Genomic DNA, 25,577 nt, shown 5'->3' with positions numbered 1-25,577 from the left:
AAACTGTCCCTTCACTTGCTATGCCTCGCAAAATCTTGATCGGGTTTGGAGTTGATGTCGATGCTGTCGCTGGATGGTGAGTGCACTTCGTGAAGAGTCGCCCCTATTCGCCATTCTGACCTGGTTTCGAAGGTTGGGATCATATGGTGGAGAGGACTCTCCATTGGATATCTCGAGAGTGAGTCAGTCGGTTTTTATGCATGTGGAAACTTAGTAGATTGACCACCCATACTTTCCAGGGGCTCTTTGCTGGTGAAGTCGGCGTCCCGAGGTTGCTCAAACTCTTTAAGAAATACGGAATTACGACTACGTGGTTCATTCCTGGTACGTTGCATGGATATATCATATATTATCACTCGTTAACTCGCTGGTGAGTCAGGCCATAGTCTAGAGACATTCCCTGAACAGATGGCGGCTGTCAGAGATGCTGGGCACGAGATGTGAGCGTGCGCTCGGGGTGTTGCATCTATATCGTCTGACTGACATATGACCAGCGGTCTGCATGGATATTCACATGAAGTGAGTGTCTTTCTTCGTCCTTGACTTTCACGTCTCACAGCGTTCTGCAGAATCCTGTGTCCATGACCTTTGAGCAGCAGAAAGATATCCTCGACCACACATACGACCTTCTGGCAAAGTTCAATAATGGTGTGCCACCTAAGGGCAGTGTGGCACCATGGTGGGAGACAAGCAAGGAGGGGACTCAACTGCTACTGGATAAAGGCATCGAATACGGTACAACCTCAACCCTCTCCCAAGGCTTTTTCCGACTGGAACTCATATAAGAACCTATTCAGACCACTCCAACATGGCTCATGAGTAAGTTCCTCAACAACAATTGGTTTCAAAGGGCCTAACGCTGAATTTCGTCCAGCTCACAGGCGTATTACCTTCGCGACCAAGATACTTGGACAAAGATCGATTACAGCGCTAAGGTAGGATGACCTTAATATTACTATAAATGTACGCTCATGGACACTCTTACATCCTTCCGCTGACAGGCGCATACTTGGATGAAGCCACTGCAGAAGGGTAAAGAAACGGGTTTGGTCGAGATTCCTGCCAACTGGTTCGCATACTCTACTCGATATCAAGATAATGACAGGCAGCTCATCTGTCTCCACGAATGTGCAGGTATTTGGATGATTTGCCACCAATGATGTATGTTCAGACCATCCGTGCGCTTGACATGCCCATAAGACTCTTTTTGTCATAGGTTCATCAAGTCGAGTGCCAATTCTCATGGTTGGGTGAACCCACGAGACGTCGAGCAGCTGTGGCAGGACATGTTCACTTACCTCTACGAGAACGAGGAGAACTTCATTTTCCCTATGACGATCCACCCAGACGTATCAGGGTACGAACCTTTTCTTGCTACGCATGTTTATTGATTGACATTGACTACATATCTCTCGTAGCCGACCACACGTATGTCTCATGGTCGTAGGTGTTCATTATCTCGACGCGGGCTTTGCAGTCCTCTGACGCTCCTTACCTTCATCACAGGAGCGGTTCATCAAATGGGTCAACGAGCATGAGGACGTCTCTTGGGTGCCAATGATTGAAATGTCGAAGGAGTTCAGAGCAAGACAGAGGCCGGTCGAGGGTGCCGCCATGCCACGAGGAGTTTCAGCATGAGCGAAGTCCATAACCAACAGTATGCTCATTTTTTCCCAGTTCTGAAAGCCGAACAGGAATATTATATGTAATTTTGTGTATGGACTTATTACATATGTACTTTTGTCTACAAGTCGTGAATAGTTCCCGAGAACGCGTACAGATTATACGCATTTTATTGCTTCTCGTCCTCTGTGGATGAAGTGCGATCTATGTTCTTGATTGGGCCCGTGAACCACTTGTGCGCAGAGACCACCCATGAAATAGACGCGAACAGGAACACGGCCGCGATGATCACCACTGCGTAATCTACGACACAGGGTCAAGAGCGTCAGCGAAGTCACAAAGTCCTATCTACGTGAAAAACTCACTCATGGTCTCCGCCGTTGTCGCCGAGTCGGGCGGGAATACGAGAATAACATTGATGAATGCAACCCAGAGGACGGCCACAATGCCAATGGGCATGAACCATCGGCCGAGGCTGAAAGGACCGGGCTTCAGCTTGGTGCGGCCAGATGTTATCCTGAGGAAGATGGGTGTAGCGTAGGAGGTGTAGAGGCCGATGACAGAGGCACTGAGTAATTGCCCAGAAAAGCGTCAGTAAACAGAAACAGAACGGCTACGGAGAAAACTGGTGGCATACCCCGCAAGAGACGATAGAGCGGTCTCTGAAAAGCCAAGTACGCCAATGATGGCAGAGCAGACCATGACCAACCAGACCGCGTTCACTGTGGCGAATGTGAGTCAAGAATCGAGCATGATGGATCGAGAGAAGTTGATAGTTACCAGGTGTGCTTGTAGTCTTATTCATCTTTTTCCACCATCTCGAGCCAGGTAAGGCACCATCCCTGGCGAAAGCAAAGACCACTCTTGACGCATCTACACCCTGAGCTGCGCCTGTCACAAACTGACTTTTTTTGTCAGCTGTGCATCCTGACAACATGAGACTCAGGCGTAAGACGAACCTGCACAACGATAATGAAGCTCCATATCGCCAACATCCCCCTCTTGCCCAAGGTATTCAGGAACAGTTGGCCCATCGGCAATGGTAAGTCCGAGTTTAAGAGGTCTGTGGTAGATGTTGTGGCGAAGGATGCAGCTATGAAGAGGATCCAGCCCACGATCTCTGTGAAGAGTACACCAACCATGATGGCGATAGGTGCGGCGCGAGAAGCGCCAGCCACTTCTTCGGATATGTGGGCGGCCGAGTCGTCTGATTCACAACTAACAATGAGTATAGGTCTCAAGAGGACGTGGAAAAGACCTTACATCCGGTCAGAGTCCACATGGGACTTGTAAAAGCTAGGAGGAATGCCCAGCCGTCTGTGATTCGGCATTAGCACAGTGAGGGTCGCCGTAAACACCAGGCTGTGTACTAACTATTTGCCCAACCCGTGTTGTTCTCGAACATAGTAAAAGCATCTTCAGTAGAGACTTTGTTGTCCCCCGCACCTACCAAGAGTGCGATAATGGCCGCCACACTAGTTCCGACTGCAGAATTGTATTCTCCAGTCACCAACAGAGAGGTAGGATCAAGCTTGGGTAGGAAATGCTCACCGTTAATGACGACGTAAAACAGGTTTAATCTCGCAAGTATATTTGTTGCTGCAGAGCACACCAGTCCGTGTGCGAACAGAATAGCGAGTAGGATCCCGTAAGTCGCCCCAAGACCAAGATTGGTGGCCCCATCGGAGCTTACAGCAATAGCTGTGGTGATCATCTGGGCACTACGAGTCGCACAATCCCTCAGCATGGTGTTGCTAAGCCATAGATGACAGGTAATCCGCTCACCATGTGAAGTCAATGGAGCATACAAGGGCGACTTGCCCAGTGACGTTCGCCCAACCAGTAATCCAGCTGGCCAATGCCGAATATTTTGGAGGTGCAAGCTTGGCGGAGAAGTAGTATAGACCAGCACTCGTCCTGCAATTGACCATGAGTTCTCGAAAGAGAAAATAGAAGAGGAAGGGACGTACGGCATAGCGGAAGTCAATTCCGCTAGTGATGCTGCCACAGTAAGCACAAAAAAGCAAGGGATGAGCCATCCAAAGACCATGCCGACATGGCCACCTATATGAGTAAACGAAGGAGAATGTAAGCTTCGATCCATATTCATCCATAAAATGAACGCACCCGCCATGAGTGGAAACGAAAAAGTTGAGGAAACAGACGCGACGATGCCCATGATCGAGAACGCAAATGCGATGGTCTCAATTAACTAGAAATAGTGATTGCATCTCAGTTACATTCACGTTACGACCGGAGATAGATGCTCACCGAGAACTCGCGCTTGAACTCGCTTTTGTACCCTAGCTCAGCGAGCAATTCATCGTCTGCATGCCGCAAGTCAACAGTTTCACCATTGATCCCTTGACCAACCGGAGTCGTATCAACAACGGCATCAAGCTTTTTCTCTGTATGCGCCATGAGAGCACCAGAATGTAGCGAAGGAAAGTCGAGCTCTGGAGGTCGAAGAAGCAAAAAGGTAAGGCCAACGGTCGAACGCTACGAGAGCGCCACCGCCTTATATCTCAAGAAATGCCGCGGGCAATAGTTCAATGTGGGTCGCATCTGACTCCCTGTGATGTTTGAACTTTCCCGCACGACAGGCCGCATGAGATATTTTGCAGAGTTGGGAGACGAGATAGCTATAGCTGGCCGGGCGTCGTGTAGACCGCGGCCAACCGATCGGGGAACAACTTCTCAGGCGTAATTTTAGCAAGCCGGCGCCGTAGGGCAAAAAACTGAGAGCTCGAGCAAGTGCACACTCGGTAGCATCAAGAGCATAGAGCAAAACAGGGTAGAGGTAATTAAGATCTCTGGAAGATCAGCTATCACGTAGATGGGTTAGGGAACCGTGAAGGTGGATGGACGAAGAAACGCGCGGTGTGCTGCTACCACCCGTGACGCGCCTGTGGCTGAGATTGAAACTCCGCTAAAATATGCCTATAAAGTTCACATCCTCAAATTTTCGTTTCCTCCCAGTGTCCGACTCGACAACCGAAGCGTCCCTTCATGACGCGTACTCAAGTCGAGGGAGCGAGGCATCTCTCAGGAGATGCTCACGAGACCAATCCTCACATCCTCCAGCTCGTCTTCATTCAATCGCTCTTTGTGGATGCTGAGTCCATCGGTGTCGCAAGATGCTGGTGTTGATTCGCGTGAAGCGGGGGCGAGGGGGCTTGCAGCTTGGGGAAGCGAGGAGGCATCATATTCCTACACCTGCCGTATCCACCCACTTTCGAGCCTTCGGGTTTGAGGAGGGTTGCTACTATGTGGCATTGACGGTTTGGTAAAACCATGACGCATACATATATTCTCATATCTGCAGGTTTTTTTTTTCTATGTGTATATGTAGCGCCTTCTTATGCAATACAAACGCTCGGTCTTCCAGCTCCCTTCTACATGCGAGAATGGCTCATCACGAACAATAGTCTTCACCTTCTGCTCAACGCTCATTCCATCGAAGTGTATCATGAAACATTCTGAGAATTGAGTAGAATCAGGTAGGAACCTGCGGGATCACAGGAATGTCGGAGGCAGTGGCTGAGTGGTGTGGCGCTCGTTACCCGCCACACTTTTACTTCCAGCCCCTTACATCCCTTTTGAACATCAACATCACAATAGATATCCATTGAGCCCACAGTCGCCAAAGTCTACGGAGATCGTACTGGTGTGTCCAATTCATTATTTATAATAAACCGCCAGCCGACGCTAGAGTCGTCACGGTTGACGCACACGACGCAGGTGGAGTCTAGTGAGACGCAGCCGGGTCGACATCCAATAATATACATACGAATCAAATTCATGCAGATAAGTAGCGACTGAAATGACAGCAAGATTGGAAAGGGAACGAGAAGGATGATAGAAATGTGACAGGCCCATGAGTTGAGGTGCGGATGTACTTGAGTTTGTGTGCGTGCGTGGATGTGAGGGTGATGAGATAAGTAAACCGCGGTTCGTTGTCCATACCACCAACGAAAAAAGGAAATCAAAGTCAACTCTGACGATTAGGACCTCGTCGTTGTCGGTCTAGACGATTGTGCGGTGCGCGCTGGCTTGTCCAACAACATTGAGGAAGTATCGCGTGAAGTTGATCTACTAGCGCCTGTAGATGTCTTCGCCTTCACCGTCGTCATCCTACTGCTTTCGAGGACGCTTCGAGCCCTGGCGGCGCGCAATGACGAAGTCCGAGTTGGAGCGACCGAAGGGCGCTGAGGATCTCTATTCGTTCGCTCCTTGGTCGACCTTTTCGCCGGCGAGGCTCGTTTGCGTGGGGTACTGCCTTGTACGAGTGAAGGGGCCCGAATAACCTTGCGCCGCTTTGATATCACAGCGCTCGAGCTGTCCGCGCTATCCTCACTGATATCCTCCAACGTCTGCTCCTCTTCTTCTTCCTCCTCAGTTTCTGAATCCATTTCCTCATCTAGACCCGCAAGAATCGAGGCAGACTTGGCGCTAATCTTGCCTCGATGCACTCTCGTGGACGTTGTGTGTGAGAAAGCCGGCCGTGCGATCTTGCTGGTCGGCTTTCGCGGCGAGCGGACGGCCTTGGTGGGACTGCGCACGGTACGGACTCTTTTCCTACCAGCCAAGCTGGGTGAATCGGAGACGTCCATCGAAACCGAGGTGGTCCCAGAGGCGATTCGGTTACGTGGTGGCGTGCGCTGCGTGTCAGTGGCAGGAGACGAACTTTGAGGCGAGAGCATCATCGATTCGTCCAGAGTGCCGGATGGTGTGGCCAGTGAATAAACGGTCCGAGAACGAGGAGTGGTATTTTTGCCGGTAAAGCGAACAGGTCGCGGCGTCCTGAGCGTGATATCAAAACTGTCCTCCTCCTCGTCCACATAATCTTCGTCATTATCATCTTCATCATCGTTCCCTTCGGAGATGGTCGACGTGGCCGTCGAAGCATCGTATGTCGGTTGAACCCCTTGCATATCCATGTCGTCGCTCGAGCTGCCATCGGAGCCGGGGTTCGAGGGCTCACGGGCGGGCTCGAGCGACATGTGAAAATCCTGCTCGGACGACATGTCGTATCCTTCTGGTGGTCGATTATGACCCGTCGTACCGTTTCCGTTTATACGTCCGTGTCCATTCCCATTCTCTGGAACGGCGTAGATCTGAGGCCTCTCGGAACGAAAGGAGTTGGGCACAGGGGCCTTTGGAGGGAGTGGAGTGGGCGGGTACGCGGAGGGGAATGGAGGATATGCACGCCAGTCGAGGGAGGACTGGTCAGTTTGCGTATGGGGAGGTGGGATGTAAGGTTGTGGGACGGGCATGGGTGGCGGCGGCCCAGATGACGCAGCGTATGCCGGCGGGCCATCGTCGTCGTATGAAGACGGTGGGGGCTGCCATATCTCATGAGCTTTCTGGGATGTGCGAGCCCTCGTTTCGGTAGGTGGTCTAGGTGCTTTCGATGCGTCGTATGCCGAATTTCGAGCCCGATTCCGATCTACGTCGGCCGGACGAAAACCCTTGCTTCTAGAGTCGGGACGAGAGGTGGGTTTGGCCTTTTCCGACTTGCGACCCCTCCACCAAGAGGTGAGTGGATAGAATGGGAGAGAGATCGCCAGCAGAAGGAAATCGCCGACGCTTAAAATGACCTCCAAGATGGGGTCGATGAGGGGAACGTATGGCTTGATCAACGGCCGGATGACGTGAAGATATATTGGCTCGGCACCCTGAAGACACGTAGTATTTATTTAGTTGACGCACGCCCAAAAGAGCATACATATGGAGAACTCACTCGGGCACGCGACATAATCAAGATGAGCAAGATCACAGACTTGATCTCGTCGTAGAATGGAATGAAAATGCTGACAATATTTTCGACATGCGTTTCGTACATGGCGACACAGCACTAGGAGGGCGTCGCTTTCGTGTCAGGAGTGGCTAATCCAAGCATGGGCACAAAAGAACTCACCCAAACGATCCAGATAGTTAGACAGCCTTTCATGTCTCGCTTTCGCTGACTGACTGCACGCACACTAGGCTGGCCATTGTTACGCGATGAAGGTGGGGGTGGCTTCAAGGTCTTGAAGGAGTAGTATAGGTTTGAGAAGATGTAGTACGTTCGCAGAACAAGTAGCACGATGCCCATCGCTGGGACAAAGGGTTCCAAGCCTTGTCGATGACTTGATAGATACTAGAGCAATGTGGATGGTTATTGAGGATATTTGCAGAGGAGAGCGCGAGAGACTTGTCGAGGCCAGATGATGAGGGTATGACAGAGAGCTGGCAGCGGTTGGATGAACGTCTTCCAACTCGAGCGTGCCTCGTTTCGCGCCGCGTTCATGCGTTCCACGTGACCATTACGTCAACCATAGCGTGTCTCGCTTTCCAAGTCACACAGCGCTTGCACATCGCCTTCTTGTTCTGCGCCACCACTCGTAGCACTCACGATGCCGAAAATCAAGACGACGAGGACCAAGAAACCGCCGGAGGGATTCGAGGATATTGAGGGAGTGAGACTTTACTCATTAAAGCGCCTCGGTTCCAGTACTGACTGACCCCTACGCCACAGATCCTAGACGACTATGCGAAGAAGATGCGAGACGCCGAGAACGAATCTCATGAAGGCAAGCGGAAGACTGAGTCCCTTTGGCCTATCATGCGAATATCGCATACGCGCTCAAGATACATCTACGAGTTGTACTACAAGCGGGAGGCCATCAGCAAGGAGTTGTATGACTGGTTACTGAAGGAAGGTTATGCTGACGCCAAGTACGTGTCGTCTATCCTCTCCTTCTGCACCTCGATGCTGAACATAATTATCTCCTTCTAGTCTGATAGCTAAGTGGAAAAAGCCAGGCTACGAGAAACTATGCTGCGTACGGTGCATCCAGAGCAGGGTGCGCGCATTCTAAGTCATGATCTATTTACACCAAGGCTTACTCCGTTGTACAGGATATGAACTATCAAGGTTCGACCTGTATTTGTCGGGTCCCGAAAGCTCAACTTAGAGCTGGAACCATCGTCGAGTGTGTGCATTGCGGTGCGTCCGTCTGAATTGTTATGTTGGCCGAGCTCTGATCAATCCTCACCCAGGTTGCCGAGGCTGCAGCTCTGATTCATGATATCGATGTGAGCATGAATGAAGCATATGCTCACACGCTCCGTGCTGGGCCTGCCTTTATCTCAGTCGGTATGCTCCCCAAGCTTGCGCCTTTGCTGATTCCTGCCCTCAGTGGAGCCTCCATCGATGTGGCGGTTCTAATTCCTGATTTGCTGGTCAGTGTACTGGTCTCGTACTTGTCAATACGTAGATTAGTTCATCCTTTGTACGCAGTTGTAATGCTGTTGTGTCTACGCTACCTTGTCTGAGTCGTTATGAGACATCCACATAATATCTGACCCTTCGACTCGCAATAAGTAGCCGAGCATTTGGCGGCCATGTAATTCACGTAAAAAGGCGGTGCTGTTTCAGGCACATGCACATCAAAATTTCCAACACGTTCCCCACAACTCGCAGCCGCTTCCAAGCGGATTTGCCCAAGTTTTGGGTCCGGGGATAAGACAAAACATGGTGTCAGACCCTGATTTAGCTTCGCTCCTCTTTCTACTGAGCGCTGACTGTGAGACGTCCTCTCCTGCCTCTTCCCCTGAAAGCTTGACGACCGGACAGTCTTGCACGACGTTTTAGTTTACGACAGCTACAGCTTAGACGATCAACATGGGCCATTTATCTGCTCGAGTGCAAGCAATTGCGCTTTCGTTTACTCGGAGAGATGCTCCCGAACAGGTCTGTCGTCCAGGAGTCCCATGTTTGACGAAGAGCTCATATGATGTGTTTGTGTTGATAGGCCGGGATTTTTGCAGGATTAAATCCTGCTGCGTATAATACCACAGGTATACTTATTTCAGGATCTCCGACGTATTCATTATCAGTATAATCTTACGCGGTATACCAGATCCCTTTCCACTATGGGTAATACAGACTGGTGAGTTTCTCCTCAGAACGCCATGATCGTTATGCCCAATATTTTCGTACTACTTTCGTAGTGATAATCATTGGCATGACCCAACTACTGGCCCTGTTCCTTTCGCGTATTCGCCAACCCCGAGTGATTGCTGAGGTCATAGGAGGCGTTCTTCTTGTAAGCTTTCTCCCACTACTTGTGCACAAACGGTGCGACTCACTATTCCGAAAGGGTCCCACTGTTATGGGTCGCATTCCCAACTTCACCAACACCATCTTCCCGAAAGACTCCCTCACCATGCTCACACTCACAAGCACCATCGGTCTTGTCATGTTTCTCTTTCTCGTCGGTATCGAGATCGACATGTCTGTCGTCAAGCGGAATGCTAAGGCGTCTGCGGCGATATCGGCCGCTGGCCTCATCATTCCCCTTGGATTGGGCGCCGCCATCGCTATTCCGATCTATCACGAATTCACCGACCCTAGTGTCAATTACGGGTACTTCATCCTCTTTGTGGCCGTCGCTGTAGGCATTACGGTAAGGATTGATCGCCTTCGGGATGTTTGTCCAGGAAACTGACCGGATTCTCCCCTTGCAATAGGCGGTAAGTCCTTGACCGGCTTGTACAGTTGACCACGACTAAGATTTCTCCGTGCCCAGTTCCCAGTTCTGTGTAGGATTCTCACAGAGACCAAGCTCCTGGACACAACCGTGGGCGTTCTTGTCCTCTCTGCGGGTGTCGGCAACGACGTTGTCGGATGGATCCTACTCGCCCTCACCGTTGCCTTAGTCAATGCATCCACTGGTCTCGTCGCCCTGTATGTTCTCCTCACAGGTGTCGGATTCGCTCTCTTCCTCCTTCTCCCTGTCAAGTGGGCATACGTCTGGCTTGCTAGGTGGACAGGAAGCTTGGAGACCGGTCAGCCCACGACCATGATGACGACCATTACCCTTGTCATTGTGGCCATTTCTGCCTTCTTCACCGATGTCATTGGGATACATCCTATATTTGGTGAGTCTACTGGATTTCCAGATTCACTTGCGGGTTACCGAATACCGACCGATCGAACTTACGGCGTATGTGACGTGACTTCGAATAGGTGGATTCCTAGCCGGTTTGATCATCCCCAAGGAGAACGGTTATGCGATCTCATTGGTGGAACGATTTGAAGATTTTGTTGGACTACTTCTCCTCCCGCAGGTGCGTCACGTCTTCGTGCCTGCACCGCTATCCTATGTATCGTTGCTGAACAAAGAAAATCTTCCAGTATTTTGCCCTCTCTGGGCTGAAGACGGATTTGGGACTTCTGGATAACGGCATCACTTGGGGCTATACTATTCTTCTCTGCGTCGTCGCATTCTTCGCCAAGTTCTTGTCATGCTCTCTGTCCGCGAAAGCATTCGGCTTCAACCTTCGCGAATCGGGCGCCGTAGGCACCTTGATGGCTTGTAAAGGGTAAGCTCTACACGTTCAACTGATTCAGGTCGACTATACATCTAAATCTCCTCGGTACTTTTAACATAGCCTCGTCGAACTTATCGTCCTCAACGTCGGTTTATCGGCGAATATTCTTAACACAAGAGTCTTCTCCATGTTCGTGTTGCACGCCCTGGTGCTTACGTTCGTCACCACACCGTTGACACTCTGGATTTACCCAATGAGTGCTCGTGGGCTTGCGGTGACTGTTCCTGCCGCCGGCGATGGGCTGAAAGACGAAGAGGCCAGGAAGAACGCATCAGAAGAGGCTTTCAAGACGAAATTCTCCGTTGTTCTCGACAAGCTCGAGCAGGTTGGTATCCCCCATGTCGGGTTCCGTGAAATTCATGCTGAACTGTGCTCCTCCCTAGCTTTCATCCGTAATGACCTTCGCACAGCTTCTCCAGCGGCCCACTACATCTGCCATGACCTCTACCGAGAGCCTGTCTTCCGGTGATGACAAGTCTTCCACCCAAATCACACCAGCAGTCCCCACCCTCAGCCACTCGAACCTGTCGCGGTCAAGAAAGATTTCACTCGACGCGCTTCGTCTCGTAGAACTCACCGAAAGAACCTCCGCCCTTCTCAAGTCTCAAGCTAGCGAAAGTATGCTTCAGCAGGATCCCGTCCTCTCCATCTTCCGGACCTTTGCCCGGCTCAATCGTTTCTCAGAGTCTGGCTCCCTTTCTGTGGTCAGCCATGACGAATACGCGATGAACATTGCTGAGCACGCCCGTGAGCATGGATCCCAGATGGTTATCATCCCATGGGCGCCGTCTTCTTCGACAACTGCCACCGTGGCCGAGGATTCAGAACCAGGACCCAGCGTGAATGCGCCTTATAACCCCTTCGACATGATGTTTAACAGGCAAACTTCATCGGTGCGCGATAGAGATCAAACCACGTCGTCCATCTACACCGGCTTCGTGCGGAAAGTCTTTGCAAGCAGCCCTACGGACGTCGCGCTGTTTGTGGACCGTGGTATTTGTGCTGTTGACGATGGCGCGGATGCGGACATCGTACCGCATGTATTCTTGCCATTTTTTGGAGGCCCTGATGATCGTCTGGCGCTCACATTCCTTGTTCAACTGTGTGTCAATGAGAGTTTGAGGGCTACGGTCGTGAGGTTGAGGAAAACGGAAGGTGATGATGATAGTTCAATCGCTTCGGTTAAGAAGGCGGAGCATTCCACTTATCTTGGAAATGTAAGTCCGTCCTCACTTCCATCATTTTTTTTCATTCGTTTGGCTAAACCCACTCTTGTTTTGTTTCTTGCAGTCGATTGCCCTCCCGGACACGATTTACGGCAGGCACGACACGACCACCAAGCTGCAATCCGACACCGCCGACAACATCCTCTGGTCTCGCTTGACCTCCCCCACCGCCGCACACAACCCAGAAGTGACCTCCTCCCTCACCCGTATCTCTCTCTCCGAAGAATCCACGCCCCGTCCGCTCCACCGCGCCGTCGAGATCGCCGCCGCCGGAGAATTTTACACCACCGTGAGCGGCAGGCGGAATCGCAACGTCGTCGTTATGCTCGGTCGTTCGAGACGTATGGCGGTCGAGTCACATGAGGCGGAGCTGAGGCAGATTGTGAGTCAGGGAGGGAATGCGATTGGGTCGGAGGCGAGGAAGGCGTTGGGGGATGTGGCTGCTGCGTTTGTTATGGCGCGGACGAACGCGAGTCTGTTGGTGGTGCAGGCTTGTCATCAGGCCTGAGTACTCGATATCGCTATTGTTGAGTGCGTATATAGTAATTAGTGATAACCAGTCCTTTTTGATTTTTCTTCTTTACGAGACGGGGTGCGCACTGCAAGCCTACGCTTTTTGTATGATACGAATGTTTGCTTTATGTTGACTTGATATAACGATCTCTCTATATCCAAACTCCTTGTGCTCTTCGACAATGCTCCTGATAACATTGTGCGGACAATACAGGAATAGCGCCACGGTGGCGTGGTCACTGACGTGCTACATTGAGAAACAGGCCCTCAACCGAGTCTACTCCCAATCCACGAGATACAAGCTATGATAGGATATTCGTACCAAGCAGAGCCCGCTGCTGAAACATTATCAGGCTATAATCCCGCAGTGTCATTCTTTTCAACGCCGGCCGGAAGTGACCGCAACGAATGGACTCCACGCTGACCCAGAATCTCATCCTCCGTGAAGAAATGAGCATGCAACCCATAGGGTACTATAAGATCATGCATCATCATCAACTGGATCAGACTTCGCATTACAAACAGCAGTCCAAAGTCAGACTGGGGCTTACCTCGCTGCGGTAACTCCACCCTACAGATCACGTCCTTCATATTCCTCGCATCCACGACCCATAACTCGCTCCTCGCCTCGTCCAGAGATAGGCCTCGTTCCAGCTGCCTTTCGTCGAACACATAGAAGATGAGGTATCCGTCGTCTTCCGATATTGCATTCGCACGAGGGCAGAAGGAAGGCTCGGACCCACAATGCCCTGGCGGGAAGGTGAAGATTGTGATGGCACCCTTATCGACACTGGTGTCTGCCGTTCCCAGTATCTCCTGTACGGTGCGCTGGTCGATCGCAGGTCGGCTCTTTGACGCATCATAGTGTCGATGTGCCCCTCGTTCAATCAAATCATGCACATCGACCTTTGCAATGGCGTCGATCCTGGCGTTCGACCCACCCAACGCAGCGCCAAACGTACCATGTTGCATGCTACACCCATACACGAACCGAGGGCTCCTAAACCGTCGTGAGGATGTCGTGGCGCTGCCTACTGAACTACCGCCTAGGATTGGGATTGGGATACCCATGCCAGCGCTCGGAGGGACAACAGGGAATTCGAAGGGGATGGTGGAAAGAGGGAAAGCGTGTGTGATGTTATTGGCATCGGGATCTGAAAGGTCGAACCGGTAATAGTAAAGCTCGCATTTGCCTTCTTTGTCATCGACCGCGAGACCCGAGGTCGAATCATCTCGAGGAGTTCGGGGAGTAGCGAGGTTTCCTGCCGAGTACACCAGTGCGGCCGAGTCGAGTCTACAAGCGAGGAGATTCACGGCGACAACTCGTTCGCCTCTCGGATCCATCTCATCCCATGCACACACTGTATGGAAGATACAGCACGCGCCGCCCTCAACGTCTTCAAACCACCTCACTTTGTGAGGTTCATATCGAGGAAAGACGCCAAATCGGGCGAATTCGTCGTCTTGGTAATGCATAACTTGGTTCTTTTTCCTCGAGGGCAAGAACGAGGAGAGGAGGTTGAGTGGGTCGAGATAGAGGGGCAGATCGAGGATGATGGTATGTGTCCGAGTGCATGCGAAATCATGGGATAGTTTGGGTGAGTGCACTCCTGGGATTGGTGCGTTGCGGAGGCGAGGGTGAGCAGGTTGAAAAGGTATGGTAGATGGCGACGAGGGGGGTATTATAGTATAGGAGATATAGGGAGGGAGGACGGTCGAATGGTAAAGAATCATTTCATGGGTGCACGGGTCCACCCTAGGCTGAGAGGCACAGTAGAAAAATAAGTTCCCGCAACAAGGCAAAGGTGATAGAACTACAAACATGACCCGTTGTCCACTGATCCATCCACCCAAGAAGGCCAGGCTTTGCTCCAAAGCTGGGGTCCTCGTTGACACGTACGTCGTCACCATCGCCATGCGTGCCATCAAACCAACCTACTGTAGTCAAGCTGGGCAAGAGTACACGCATAGGAGGCCCACTCTCGCAAGTGGCAAGTGCACGACCGTCGTGGTAAACAATGGATGTATTTGCGACACTGATCTTCGTCACTGAATAGGACTGTTGTCTCGAGAGGAAGGCAGAGATATGAGAGAGGACGACGATGAAGACAGCACGAAGAACTGAGAGTATGACGCCGAGTGTTCCCGCCAGCGGGTTGAGGAAGGAGGATATGGAGGGCAGAAGGGGTCTCCTCAAGTATGGAGAGGTACGAGCATGAAGATATAGATCTGTGAGGACGTAAGCGTTGACAAAATGCGGGGATATAGTTTGTGCATTCGAGGCTTCGGAGGTGGAGGGTAGTCGTTGGAAATAAACGCCAGTGAGCATGCCGTCTCCGTCGAACCAGTGGTAGTCTCGGGGATTCAAGTCCCAGGAGTCTTTGTCGACGTGAAATGGGTTGGCACCGTTGCGGACGTACTGTCCACCGTAAAGCTCTGGCGGTATGGTGCCCATATATTGACAGGAAGTGAGCGGCCATTCTTTGCGAACAGGGGAATAGTTGCCTGTGAGATAGGGATGTGATTTCTTGCTGTCGTCCTTCATAGCTAGGTGTATCGTCTAGGTTGTCACTGGGCTGTAGAGTTCATGTTTGCCGCAGAGTTCAGAGAAGGCGTAAAAAGGGTCGAACTGGCCAAACAAACACTCTTCGTGGACCGTGGACATCACCCGATCTGCCGCGCTTGAGCTCGCCAGCGGATTCAAAACGATACTAAATGACGTTGCTTTCAAGACTGATACTATCAGGAGCGACCGCGTCTAGGTGTAGCACACAGTCGTACGCAGAGAATCTTGCGGGCCACGCTTTTGAACGTGTAAGTACAGAACATGGTAGAGCTTGGTAGTGACCGTCGAGTTGTGACGGCAACCCGGCAACATGGAGAGCCTGCCTAGACCGTGAGATTCCTTCGGAGCATCACGGAGTACCACAAAACGGCGGACGTACTAGTGTGTGCCACCGTGGCCCTACGTGGACATCTCGTTGTTGTTGTTCTCCTCTTGCGTCTCCTTCTATCTTTCACTGTCTGTCCCTGTTTCTTGTCATTCATTCTCCTTATCGACATTTACCTCGATATATAACGACATGATCTATTTACGACACGACCACGGGTGGGCTTTTGGTTTCCTCATTCATACGCATTATCTACCTACCTACCCCCTACTTTCGTTATATTAACGACTGACTGCACTGTACCATGTATCATATATATCATCGCATAAATAGGGGCGAATTGCTCATGTCAGGCCCCATGGGACATTGGTAGGACATCTGCGTCAAGATCTTTGGCTACTGTGCTCAACGGGCAAGCCGCGATACATCTGATTGCGAGGAGAAAAAAAAAGATCTCAGCTCTGGAGTCAAAAACCTGCGTCGCCTTTTCGACTTGTTTACAGCGAGTTTCGAAATGATACGGAATTCCATCTTTCGCGTTTTGGCTCAGCCACAGCTCGGCAGCGACGGAGCTTGCGACGGCACGGAGGTCTCCGCGAACTTGTCTGGACCGTTTTGTATAACCGCTGTGGCCCAACTGTGGCCATCCATGTTTCTCGCTCTGTCCGTCAGTGTAATCAAGAAGAAAGCTCTGTAAAATACATCCATAAGTACAAATGTCTATACGGCAATATTTTCACAGAAATACGACCTTAGAAGAAACTGTCAAGTGATGACTTGCCCCATGCTTGTCGCCAGAAGCCTGCACGCATACCAAAACCTTTGAAGAACATTATGCGAATCTAGCACTCATCAATATTCTATAATTGGGTAATTTCCTCCCTCCCATATGTTCCTCTCGGTTCCCTGTTTATTTACGCACAGGAATTTGAAAGGTCATCGAGCACTTTGTGCATTGGGCCACACACAGGCAAGCCTTGCGGAAATTCCCGTGCCGCGCACGATCCGTCACTGCCGAGCAGGGAGGGACAAACATTACAATTACGAGGTATTACTTAGAAATACTTACGATTACTTACGATTACTTACAGTTACGGCGGCTGCGCTTCTAGGATCTATTTCGTTACAATTACTTTCGATTACAGTCGAGGTGCGAAATGATTACTATTCAATACTATTCATTTGTATGATCCGTACGCACCAAAGACATTTTTGGGTCAGGTGGAAGCTCCGGATAGGCCCCGACTGTTCGATTGCCGCCACATTCACCTTTTGGGGATGAGTGCCCGTAGCCTGCTTTTCGCCACATTTTTGCTGTTCTACCTGCCGTTCGACTCAACACTGTAAGAACACCGGGAAATCATGTGTATATCACTTGCAATGCTGCAGCACTTGTATCATTCAGCATTGGTGCGAGTGAGTTGCTGAACCAAAAAGATATGATGCACGTGCACGCAAGAGATTTCATACCATTACTTACAATTACTTACGAATTGGGCGCAATACAGGGGGAATACATTACAATACATTTCCGGATCTCAACGCGCATGATTTCGAGGGAATACTATTAGATTACATTACGCGGCGGTAATGTAATGTAAGTAACGTTTGGGAAACCCTGCTGCCGAGCTGTGGCTGAGCCAAAATGCGAAAGATGGAGTTCCGTATCATTTCGAAACTCGCTGTAATGTGAATCACAGCCACATGGATTTGTTTTTATTGCAGGAAACCCAACCTTCTCGCCGCGTCTTGAAGTGGCCAACGGCTGGCTCGATCTCACGACCTCTTGAGAGAGGAATTGTTATTGAGGAATCCCAACCGTTAGACCACTGCGGCATTGATAACCTCGGGCGTACTGGTAATATATACGACTCTTGTACTCCGATATATCACGTTTTTCAGTTGTATTCTTCGTCCTTCCCCGATGATCGATTTATTGTCAAGTAAAGCAGTTGGTTCCGTGACGAAAGCAGGCGAGAAATGTGTATACACAGGTACCAGAGAGTCGTATATCTTACCACTACGCCCAGGGCTATCAATGCCGCAGTGGTCTAACGGTTGGGATTCCTCAATAACAATTCCTCTCTCAAGAGGTCGTGAGATCGAGCCAGCCGTTGGCCACTTCAAGACGCGGCGAGAAGGTTGGGTTTCCTGCAATAAAAACAAGTCCATGTGGCTGTGATTCACATTAAACAAGTCGAAAAGGCGACGCAGGTTTTTGACTCCAGAGCGGAGATTCTTTTTCTTTATCTCATGTGTTGGAATCAATGGTGGCCCAGGTGAACAGTTGTGGGCAGCGATAATTACATGACTTCACGCAAGAACGTCCTTCACGTGCAATCGCTCAACGGAAAGACGTCCATGGTACGTAGGATATCATCTTTTTCATTAGCCGTCAAAACCCGGTAGGCAAGATCAACTTGAATGGAGATCATTGGAGGTTATAATCAAACTATGAAATATTCGTAAGGTTTTCCCACAACGCGCAATCATACTAACAAAAAAGGGTGAGCTATGTTGCCATAGCGTAGAGCTCAGAGCTTGAAACAATGTATCTTAGAGGCTTAACTCCTGGCGACGATACGCTCTGCAAGCAGATGGGAAAAGGTCAACGCATACACCGGGAATTTAGATAGAGGCAGGGGGCTTTAAGAAGCATCCGAGATCCTGAACGTGTAGAGAATGACGAGGACACGTTTCTCGCCAATTCAAGGCGGCAAGGCTACTTGACATCATACCGCGTTGACTCTCGCCCTCAAGCGAGTGAGGAAGCGAGTGTTAATAAACTCTATATATCCAAGAAATTACATGACCTGCATCCTACCCTATACGATCGGAAGCAACGTTTGAGACAGGCGTCGACGACAACCCCGTAGAGATCTAAAGATATGAGCCTGAGTAGCATAATTTACATCAGCACTCGTGATCGAAGTTTCTTCAAGGACAAGAGATGAAAGCCTGATAGCCCTGGTACTTACCGGCAAGAGCGGACAAGAATACCCACAACCTCCTGCCAAGTGGGACGGTCGCTCTTCCTGTTCCATTATAAGACACGGAGCAAAGATCCACCCAAGCCTCCCTCCACTGCTCTTCCTCTTCTTCGAGGGTCTTCGCGTGTAGGTTACTCAAGCGGTGTCGATTGCCTAGTACCCTCCCGATCTCCATGTATGACTCGATTGCCGCCCTCATCCCCTTCCGACCGCCCCACTCCTCAGGCAGGCATTCTATTGCGGATCTTGATTGACTGTACAAACCATTCGCACGCTCCAGGAGCCTCTCGCGGTATTTGTAGACCGCCAAAAGAGCGGGTTTGCTCTCCGCGTCGATTTCGTCTTCCTGAAAGTTGTCCGTATACTCGTGCGATCCCCAGCCCTGGGTAACTCGGGTGTTAGACAGAGCGGCGACATTGAGGATGGCCTTCGATTCGAGGTCGTCCTCCTTTAGCCAGCTCTCCGGGATGTATACGCGACCGGAAGGACGGAGTGTCGCGTCGACCCATATATCCCTGGCTATGTTGACGTATTGCAGCGCCTTTCCCATCTCCCTGGCTGCACTAAGGATTTTCTCGCGTTGGTCGGGAAGCTGAAGCTGAAGAGCAGGGGAACTGTCGGAAGAATTGCCCGCAGGGAGTGAAGAGGAGTGATGGAATATCAGGCAACAGCAGAGCTCGCCGACGGTCCCCGCTACTCGAGAGGCGTATAGGTCGAGGTCGTCGTTACTTTGTATGGGTGGCTTTTGGGTATTGGAACTGAAGTCAAGATCGGTTTCAAAACCGTTCAACAGCTCGTCTAGCGGCTCGCGAGGTAGAATCTGAACTGGCAGGGCCAGAAAACACGAGTGCGTGTCGAGCGGAAAGTGGGCCAACACGAATTCATATAAGGCTACGGTTTTGATGTTAGCCATAGACGTGCAAACGCCGCTAAGAAGTGTAGATGCTTTGCCTTTGTCATGAATCGATTTCTCACTATTGCTGTTGTATACGATATCCAAAAACGACCTAAGGGATTGTAGGGTCTTCAAAGCTTCGACTTGATCCGAAGCATTATCCACAAGGTCGTCAGCGACTCGGCAGAACGAGTACCTGATGAACAATTATATATGAGACACTATGGAAATACGAACCAAACAATACAACACTTACAGAAGGAGTAAATCGACCTTCAAGCGACCTTCGAAAGCGATGCTAGCTATCCAGAAGCTTCGGCTCTTGCCCTTGATGCGTTCGACTGCATCAAGAACGCCACGAAGGCGCTCAGTATCTCGGAAAAAGGCTAAGTCCTTTGCGTGGACACCGGCTAGCTGTTGACTGCGTCGGCTGAGGACGAACCGGGACTGGAATATCATTTTCAAGGCCGAAAAGGCGGTGGAGAGCGAGGGTGTGGACGACAACTCTGGGAATTGAGATGGAAATGCGCAGATGACATAGAAAGCATGGTCGAAGGTGGCCGATCCGAATATGACCAGAATATCTGTAACGAGAAAGAAGACTGCCTCTCTGGTTTCAAGGGGATACGAATCAACACGCGTATTACTGTAGGACAACCGGACTTACTCAATCTCTAAATTCCGCCAGAGGTACAAGCCAGTCTTGGTGTTCTTGGATATTTCCCATGTGCCGTGACCGAGTGCCATGGTGTCAATGATCCAGAGGTAGAATGTCGGAAGAAGGATCGGAATAAAAACGTTCCTGCGAGGTAAAGCGAGGATGTAAGGTGATGACACTGCCCTGAGAGATTTTCAGAGTCATTCGTGACGATGATATGGAGTGTAGTCACCATAACATAGTAATTACCGGCATGGACCAGCCGAGAATGAGGCCCATATACATGTAGCGTGTCGTTTCGTGAATGACCATGCACAGTCCCAGAAGGAACAGCGAAGAGAAGACAACGGTACCCGTCCATCTTGTCAAAGGACTGCGCTGCATACTTCGGGCCAGAACTGCCTGTCCAACCGTGGCTTTGGCGAGGAGAATGTACAACAAGCCGGTGATGCAAGTCTGCACAATAAAGAAGAAGAATTCCTCCACAGGGATTCCGAGCGGCGCAAGTCCGAGAGCCGCCTTAGAAGGGTATGCCCATACTCCGGAATAGATCAGGTATGAATCCCAGGGCGTAGTGTAGGTGACGGCTATTGTGAGGAGCAACAATAGTCGGTACACGTCCGTGCGTGTGAGTAGAGGTTTTAAGAGCACTATGAGAAGTAGAGCCGGGGGAATGGTGTAATTTGTGTGTACTAGCACATAGGGAGGGATAGTATACCAAGATAAGTCTTGTGTGGGCGTCATCTCTCTGTTAGGTTGAAGCCGTCAACGGCGAGCAACACACGAGCAATAACGCTGTGGTACCGCGTCTGAAGCAACGTGAGGCCTACCGAAAATTAGATGCTCAGAACTAGAGTACATTTGGAAGCAAACTATGGAGCCTACCTCTGGATTTCTGACCTGAGGTGATGAAAGGCAGGAGAGAAACGCTCGAAGGCAAAAACTTCGACATCGTTGATTTTATCGTCGCTCGACCTTGGATACGAAGAGACCAAGCTAGGTACGGGTATTACCGGAGACGCCACGCAAGAACGGAGTTTCAAGATTTCACGCTCATGACGTCAGCCACTTCCTCTAGATCAGCCTACCTAACCTCGCTCCGTCGACAAGACAGGTATGGGTCCTGCCACGGTTGAAATGGACCACGCAAGTTGGTACACAATGTTACCTTGTTGACACCTGTATACTCTGTGGTCGGGAGGCTACAAAATGGTGGCGGTAGCGAAGAGGGCCAGAGCAAGGCCTTTGGCATGAACCCCGAGCCTTCGAACACACCGAGTGGGCAGCCTCGCATGTCGGTCATCATTGTCGGCGCAGGTGTTGCGGGCACTGCTCTTGCTGCACGCCTGGCAAGAGCTGGACTGGACGTGACTGTCGTGGAGAAAAACACATTCACTGGTGGTCGATGCTCTCTCATCCATCGAAATGGCTATGTTCGTTTTCGCCTCCCTGATCACATTTTCTCGACTCACCTCACCATCCATATAGCGCTTTGACCAAGGCCCATCTTTACTTCTCATGCCGGAGTTCTTCAACGAGACTTTTGAAGAGCTCGGGACAACATTGGGAAGCGAAGGCGTCCAATTACTTCGTTGTGACCCGAACTATGAGATATACTTTCACGACGGGCAAAAGTTCTGTTTGTCCAGTGATCTCACGCAACTGAAAACCGAGGTCGAGCGATACGAAGGTGTAGACGGGTTTGCGAGGTTTGGGTGCAGTTGGCTTTCGAAGCCATATATTTTTCTGACGTGAAATTCCCGACTCAATGTCCAGATTACTCGGATTTTTGCAGGAAGCCCATGAACACTACGAGCTGTCTTCGACTCATGTTCTACGCAAGAACTTCACATCCTTGTTCTCAATGATGCGACCATCGTTCCTGCATCGAGTATTTGCCCTGCATCCCTTCGAGAGCATAGTAAGTCTTGGTTCCCGACTATCCGCGAAAGTCTGATTTCTTACCCTCAATATTACAGTATACCAGGGCTTCCGTGTTCTTTCGAACGGAGCGCTTGAGACGAGTGTTCACGTTCGGCAGCATGTATCTAGGAGTAAGTTCCTACCATGATGGATACTAAACTGAATATGTGCTGACCACACAAGCCATTGTAGATGAGTCCCTTTGATGCTCCGGGAACGTACTCGCTCCTTCAATACGCGGAAACTGTCCGCGGCATCTGGTATCCTGTCGGTGGGTTTCATAAGGTCTGTCACTTTGTGTTTCACTTTGCCATTGAAGAACTATGTTCACCTTCTTGCCCTGTACGCGTCGACAGGTTGTAGAGGCGCTTGTGAACATAGGCAAACGGCATGGCGTCAATTACCGAATGGCCACATCCGTCGCATCGATCAATATCGACCCTACCACTTCACGAGCAACAGGCGTGACCCTCTCCACCGGCGAATCGCTCTCCGCCTCCCTCATCGTCATCAATGCAGACCTCGTCTACGCGTACTCGAAGCTCCTCCCCCGGTCGTCTTACGCTACGTCCCTCACCAAACGAACGGCCTCGTGCTCTTCCATCTCCTTCTATTGGTCTCTGAAGGAGAAGATTCCAACACTGCAAACTCACAACATCTTTCTGGCGGAAGAGTACAGGGAGAGTTTCGATAGCATATTCCAGAAACAGGAGATGCCAAGCGATCCGAGCTTTTATGTGAATATTCCTAGTCGTGTGGATCCGAGCGCGGCACCGGAAGGAAAAGACGCGGTGATCGTCTTGGTTAGTATTTTCTCTCTTAACTCACAAATTGATGCCTGACTGGATGATTCAGGTCCCTGTGGGCCACATGAAGGATCCGACTGGTACTGGATTGGATGAGAAATGGAGTGAGCTGGTGGATAAGGCTCGGAGCATGGTCATTGCGACTGTACGAGCTAGGACCGGCATCGACTTGCAGCCCTTGATCATCGATGAAGACGTCAATTCTCCTCTTACTTGTGAGTTTATCACCCCGAGAACTATATATACGATACCGAGAGTCTGGTTCCTGTCGCTGATCATGTCTCTGTCATCGTGTCGTTTAGGGAAGGAAAAGTTCAACTTAGACCGTGGCGCCATTCTGGGTCTTTCACACAGCTTCTTGTGAGTAAATTTTATAACTGCATAGGTTAATATGCAAACCCGTTGACGCGCCTGTGCCCCGCCCTGTTGACACTAGTAACGTGCTATCTTTCCGTCCTACGACAGCGCATCCCAGCATTGCCAATTTGTACTTCTGCGGTGCTAGCACTCACCCGGGTTTGTTTTCCATCCCTTTCTCTCTTTCCAAATGTTTTCTTCAATCTCCTCCATACCCAGTACTAATCAGACCTCCATATTATTTATACCGACAGGCACCGGTGTCCCCGTCTGTCTCGCCGGAGCCAAGGTCACCGCTGAACAGATCTTGAACCACGAGAAGATCCCAATTCCGTGGGCAAGCGACGAGAGGAAAGCTGGGCAACATACGTCTTCCAGTGTGTTGGACATGAAGGACAAGCCGGCGAGACTTGCGTTCCTATCTCTACCTCAGTTCCTCATGCTTGTTGCTGCTCTGATCGCATTCTTGTATGGCGGCATCATCTAATTTTTGGGGAAAGTTTTGTATCTCGGATCATCTTGGGGCCATCCAATCATGTATTCCAGTTTTCGCGTTATGTTCGAATAAAGATACAGTCAATCCAATACATGATTTAGTAGTCTGCGTGTACTGTATACTACGATGCACAGAGATCGATACAAACTAAGACTCAAATACGGGCTTCAAGATACCAGATCTCCAGACAAGGACATGTGTATAGATTCGAGCTGAATTGAAGCTCTGAGATTCTCTCTCGCTCTCACAAGTATGTCTTCCCCAATGATCACATTCTCGGATCTGGCATCGAGCACTGCGACCAATTGACTTGTCACTTGGGCTGCTTTACTGCTTTCGCGGCCTAGTGGCAAGGCGTCTAACTCATTCCTCAGAGATGTCAAGGCGTTCGTGGTATCTCGCACTTGATCTGTAAATCGGAGTCAGGGTATGACTCGTACGATGTCATGAGGCGAAGAGAGTAACTGACCAAGGAGTTTGCAACTTTCGGCGTACGCATCTGCCAGTTGGTCCCCAGAGAGAGCAGAGCCCGATTCAGATTGACCCGAAAGGGTACGAGCAGCAAGTTGCAGAATCACTATCTCGAGCGCTTCCCATGCCGACTCGTGTTGGATATAGTTCTGAACGGCTTTTGCGTTCCGTAAATCGCGATCTGTCTTCTCAGAAGGGTCACCGTCGGTACTTTTGCTCCATGAAACAGGATAAACCTTACCACGAGGAGGTCATCGAAGAATGAGATCAGGTTTTCTGCTTCAGACCGGAGCTTGTGATCTGCTATGCCTGCTTCTTGTGCGATGAGCTGCTGTGAGAAGGCGTTCAATGTCTCCTACAACCGGAAGTGGGTAAGACACTGGAGAATTTCATACCGACACAGAGCAGAGATTACCTGAGCATTCACTTGAGCGGCTGAGAGACCATGTTCGAGGCTAGCATTGACGTATATCCATGAGCAGGCCTGTGCGGCCACCTGTAGTGAGTCTGAAGGCCGGGACATAGTAGCGACTGGTGCACGCGACACTAGTGTGGGGGCTGATGTGATGGAAGGGGGAGAGGGAACCGTCTGAATTAATTGTGAAGGATGCGGTTCCTTCGCCTAAGAGCAAGTAAAACACACACACTCAGTCAGAACTCAGCTGTGGCGAAACAGTCGCGAGACTTTACCTTATTCGAAACGCTTCCAGAAACACTGGACTGTCTAGACGAATGAAGAGACGCATCTACTTTCTGCGCTACGTCCTTTTCAGATTTGTCTAGGCTGCTCTTCAACGTCGAGTGTGACGAACTACTGGTGGTGGATGCGGAGGGCTTTGCCGCCGTACCTGCCCCCCCTCCAGTGGTAGATGGCGCGGATTTCGCGTCTTTAGGTTTAGACGGGGGCAGTTTGTCGGTGCCTCCAGACCGATGTGATGTCGGTTTGGCAGCAGTGGACTTGGTGGCGGCATGAGATGTGGCGCCAGATGGCCGAGTGTCACGGCTGTACGGGAAAGGTTTACTCGGAGGTTTACTACTGGGATTATTAGTTCTGGAAGATGATGGTGCAGAAGACTTGTTCGAAGTCGATGCGGTGGACTTTAAGTAGCCACTCGATGATGTTGTGACTCTGGCTAGTAATTCGGACGGAGATCATGATGCAGAGTAAGTATTAACATTATTGCGTGTCAGACTCTTGGCATGGGTCAAGTGAATTCGTCCTGGCGGAAAGAGTGGTTTACTAACCTTTGGGTTTTGACGGGGCAGTCAATGCATCTTCGGGGGATTTGGAGGTCATGGTGGCCCGAACGAACGGAGCCAATCTTCGCCGTGTCGCACAGCGGTTGA

At 50.6% G+C, this 25,577-nt stretch overlaps 9 protein-coding genes across 9 annotated transcripts; 4 read left to right on the top strand and 5 right to left on the bottom strand.

The window, feature by feature from the left end:
- Positions 1–20: 20 nt before the first annotated feature.
- On the top strand, positions 21–1,638 carry STEHIDRAFT_132204 (glycoside hydrolase/deacetylase; the record flags this gene model as incomplete). The annotated part of the gene is made up of 13 exons (XM_007305610.1): positions 21–76; positions 133–178; positions 240–324; positions 380–440; positions 495–519; positions 570–735; positions 798–819; positions 875–935; positions 1,002–1,069; positions 1,135–1,161; positions 1,217–1,357; positions 1,419–1,443; positions 1,507–1,638. 13 exons carry the CDS (start codon positions 21–23, stop codon positions 1,636–1,638), a joined length of 915 nt encoding a protein of 304 aa, XP_007305672.1.
- A 154-nt stretch (positions 1,639–1,792) lies between these two features.
- On the bottom strand, positions 1,793–4,044 carry STEHIDRAFT_59884 (amino acid transporter; the record flags this gene model as incomplete). Its single annotated transcript, XM_007305179.1, has 12 exons — positions 1,793–1,926; positions 1,989–2,191; positions 2,261–2,345; positions 2,404–2,524; positions 2,583–2,830; positions 2,887–2,940; positions 2,998–3,123; positions 3,175–3,344; positions 3,409–3,540; positions 3,594–3,687; positions 3,751–3,835; positions 3,895–4,044. 12 exons carry the CDS (start codon positions 4,042–4,044, stop codon positions 1,793–1,795), a joined length of 1,602 nt encoding a protein of 533 aa, XP_007305241.1.
- Positions 4,045–7,121: 3,077 nt separating this feature from the next.
- Positions 7,122–7,720, bottom strand: STEHIDRAFT_30295 (uncharacterized protein; the record flags this gene model as incomplete). The annotated part of the gene is made up of 3 exons (XM_007305110.1): positions 7,122–7,301; positions 7,367–7,480; positions 7,544–7,720. Coding segments are annotated over 3 exons (471 nt in total), but the record flags the coding sequence as incomplete, so codon positions are not given.
- A 282-nt stretch (positions 7,721–8,002) lies between these two features.
- STEHIDRAFT_99357 (G10 protein) lies at positions 8,003–8,971 on the top strand. The gene is made up of 5 exons (XM_007305609.1): positions 8,003–8,084; positions 8,144–8,343; positions 8,405–8,471; positions 8,527–8,614; positions 8,668–8,971. Exons 1-5 carry the CDS (start codon positions 8,022–8,024, stop codon positions 8,694–8,696), a joined length of 447 nt encoding a protein of 148 aa, XP_007305671.1. The 5' UTR covers positions 8,003–8,021; the 3' UTR covers positions 8,697–8,971.
- Positions 8,972–9,130: 159 nt separating this feature from the next.
- STEHIDRAFT_147996 (cation/H+ exchanger) lies at positions 9,131–12,906 on the top strand. Its single transcript, XM_007305608.1, has 11 exons — positions 9,131–9,361; positions 9,423–9,468; positions 9,531–9,560; positions 9,622–9,716; positions 9,771–10,079; positions 10,200–10,551; positions 10,640–10,740; positions 10,808–10,995; positions 11,065–11,329; positions 11,388–12,221; positions 12,295–12,906. Exons 1-11 carry the CDS (start codon positions 9,293–9,295, stop codon positions 12,736–12,738), a joined length of 2,733 nt encoding a protein of 910 aa, XP_007305670.1. The 5' UTR covers positions 9,131–9,292; the 3' UTR covers positions 12,739–12,906.
- A 191-nt stretch (positions 12,907–13,097) lies between these two features.
- On the bottom strand, positions 13,098–15,288 carry STEHIDRAFT_59928 (carotenoid oxygenase; the record flags this gene model as incomplete). Its single annotated transcript, XM_007305184.1, has 4 exons — positions 13,098–13,216; positions 13,295–13,774; positions 13,811–14,504; positions 14,566–15,288. 4 exons carry the CDS (start codon positions 15,286–15,288, stop codon positions 13,098–13,100), a joined length of 2,016 nt encoding a protein of 671 aa, XP_007305246.1.
- Positions 15,289–18,459: 3,171 nt separating this feature from the next.
- STEHIDRAFT_99351 (terpenoid synthase) lies at positions 18,460–20,921 on the bottom strand (the record flags this gene model as incomplete). Its single annotated transcript, XM_007305607.1, has 8 exons — positions 18,460–18,528; positions 18,613–18,949; positions 19,040–19,515; positions 19,576–19,715; positions 19,776–19,905; positions 19,942–20,129; positions 20,187–20,360; positions 20,410–20,921. 8 exons carry the CDS (start codon positions 20,919–20,921, stop codon positions 18,515–18,517), a joined length of 1,971 nt encoding a protein of 656 aa, XP_007305669.1. The 3' UTR covers positions 18,460–18,514.
- Positions 20,922–21,469: 548 nt separating this feature from the next.
- STEHIDRAFT_99350 (phytoene desaturase) lies at positions 21,470–23,750 on the top strand (the record flags this gene model as incomplete). Its single annotated transcript, XM_007305606.1, has 10 exons — positions 21,470–21,610; positions 21,666–21,892; positions 21,954–22,098; positions 22,157–22,231; positions 22,293–22,385; positions 22,457–22,903; positions 22,956–23,121; positions 23,209–23,266; positions 23,343–23,422; positions 23,518–23,750. The coding sequence occupies 10 exons, from the start codon at positions 21,470–21,472 to the stop codon at positions 23,748–23,750; spliced, it is 1,665 nt and encodes a 554-aa protein (XP_007305668.1).
- A 176-nt stretch (positions 23,751–23,926) lies between these two features.
- STEHIDRAFT_112190 (uncharacterized protein) lies at positions 23,927–25,527 on the bottom strand (the record flags this gene model as incomplete). The annotated part of the gene is made up of 6 exons (XM_007305605.1): positions 23,927–24,168; positions 24,229–24,446; positions 24,467–24,585; positions 24,646–24,852; positions 24,921–25,363; positions 25,476–25,527. 6 exons carry the CDS (start codon positions 25,525–25,527, stop codon positions 23,927–23,929), a joined length of 1,281 nt encoding a protein of 426 aa, XP_007305667.1.
- Between the last annotated feature and the right edge of the window lie 50 nt (positions 25,528–25,577).

This window comes from Stereum hirsutum (genome assembly GCF_000264905.1).
Source record: "Stereum hirsutum FP-91666 SS1 unplaced genomic scaffold STEHIscaffold_9, whole genome shotgun sequence".
Classification (NCBI taxonomy): Eukaryota; Fungi; Basidiomycota; class Agaricomycetes; order Russulales; family Stereaceae; genus Stereum; species Stereum hirsutum.
This window is presented reverse-complemented; position numbering and strand designations above follow the sequence as displayed.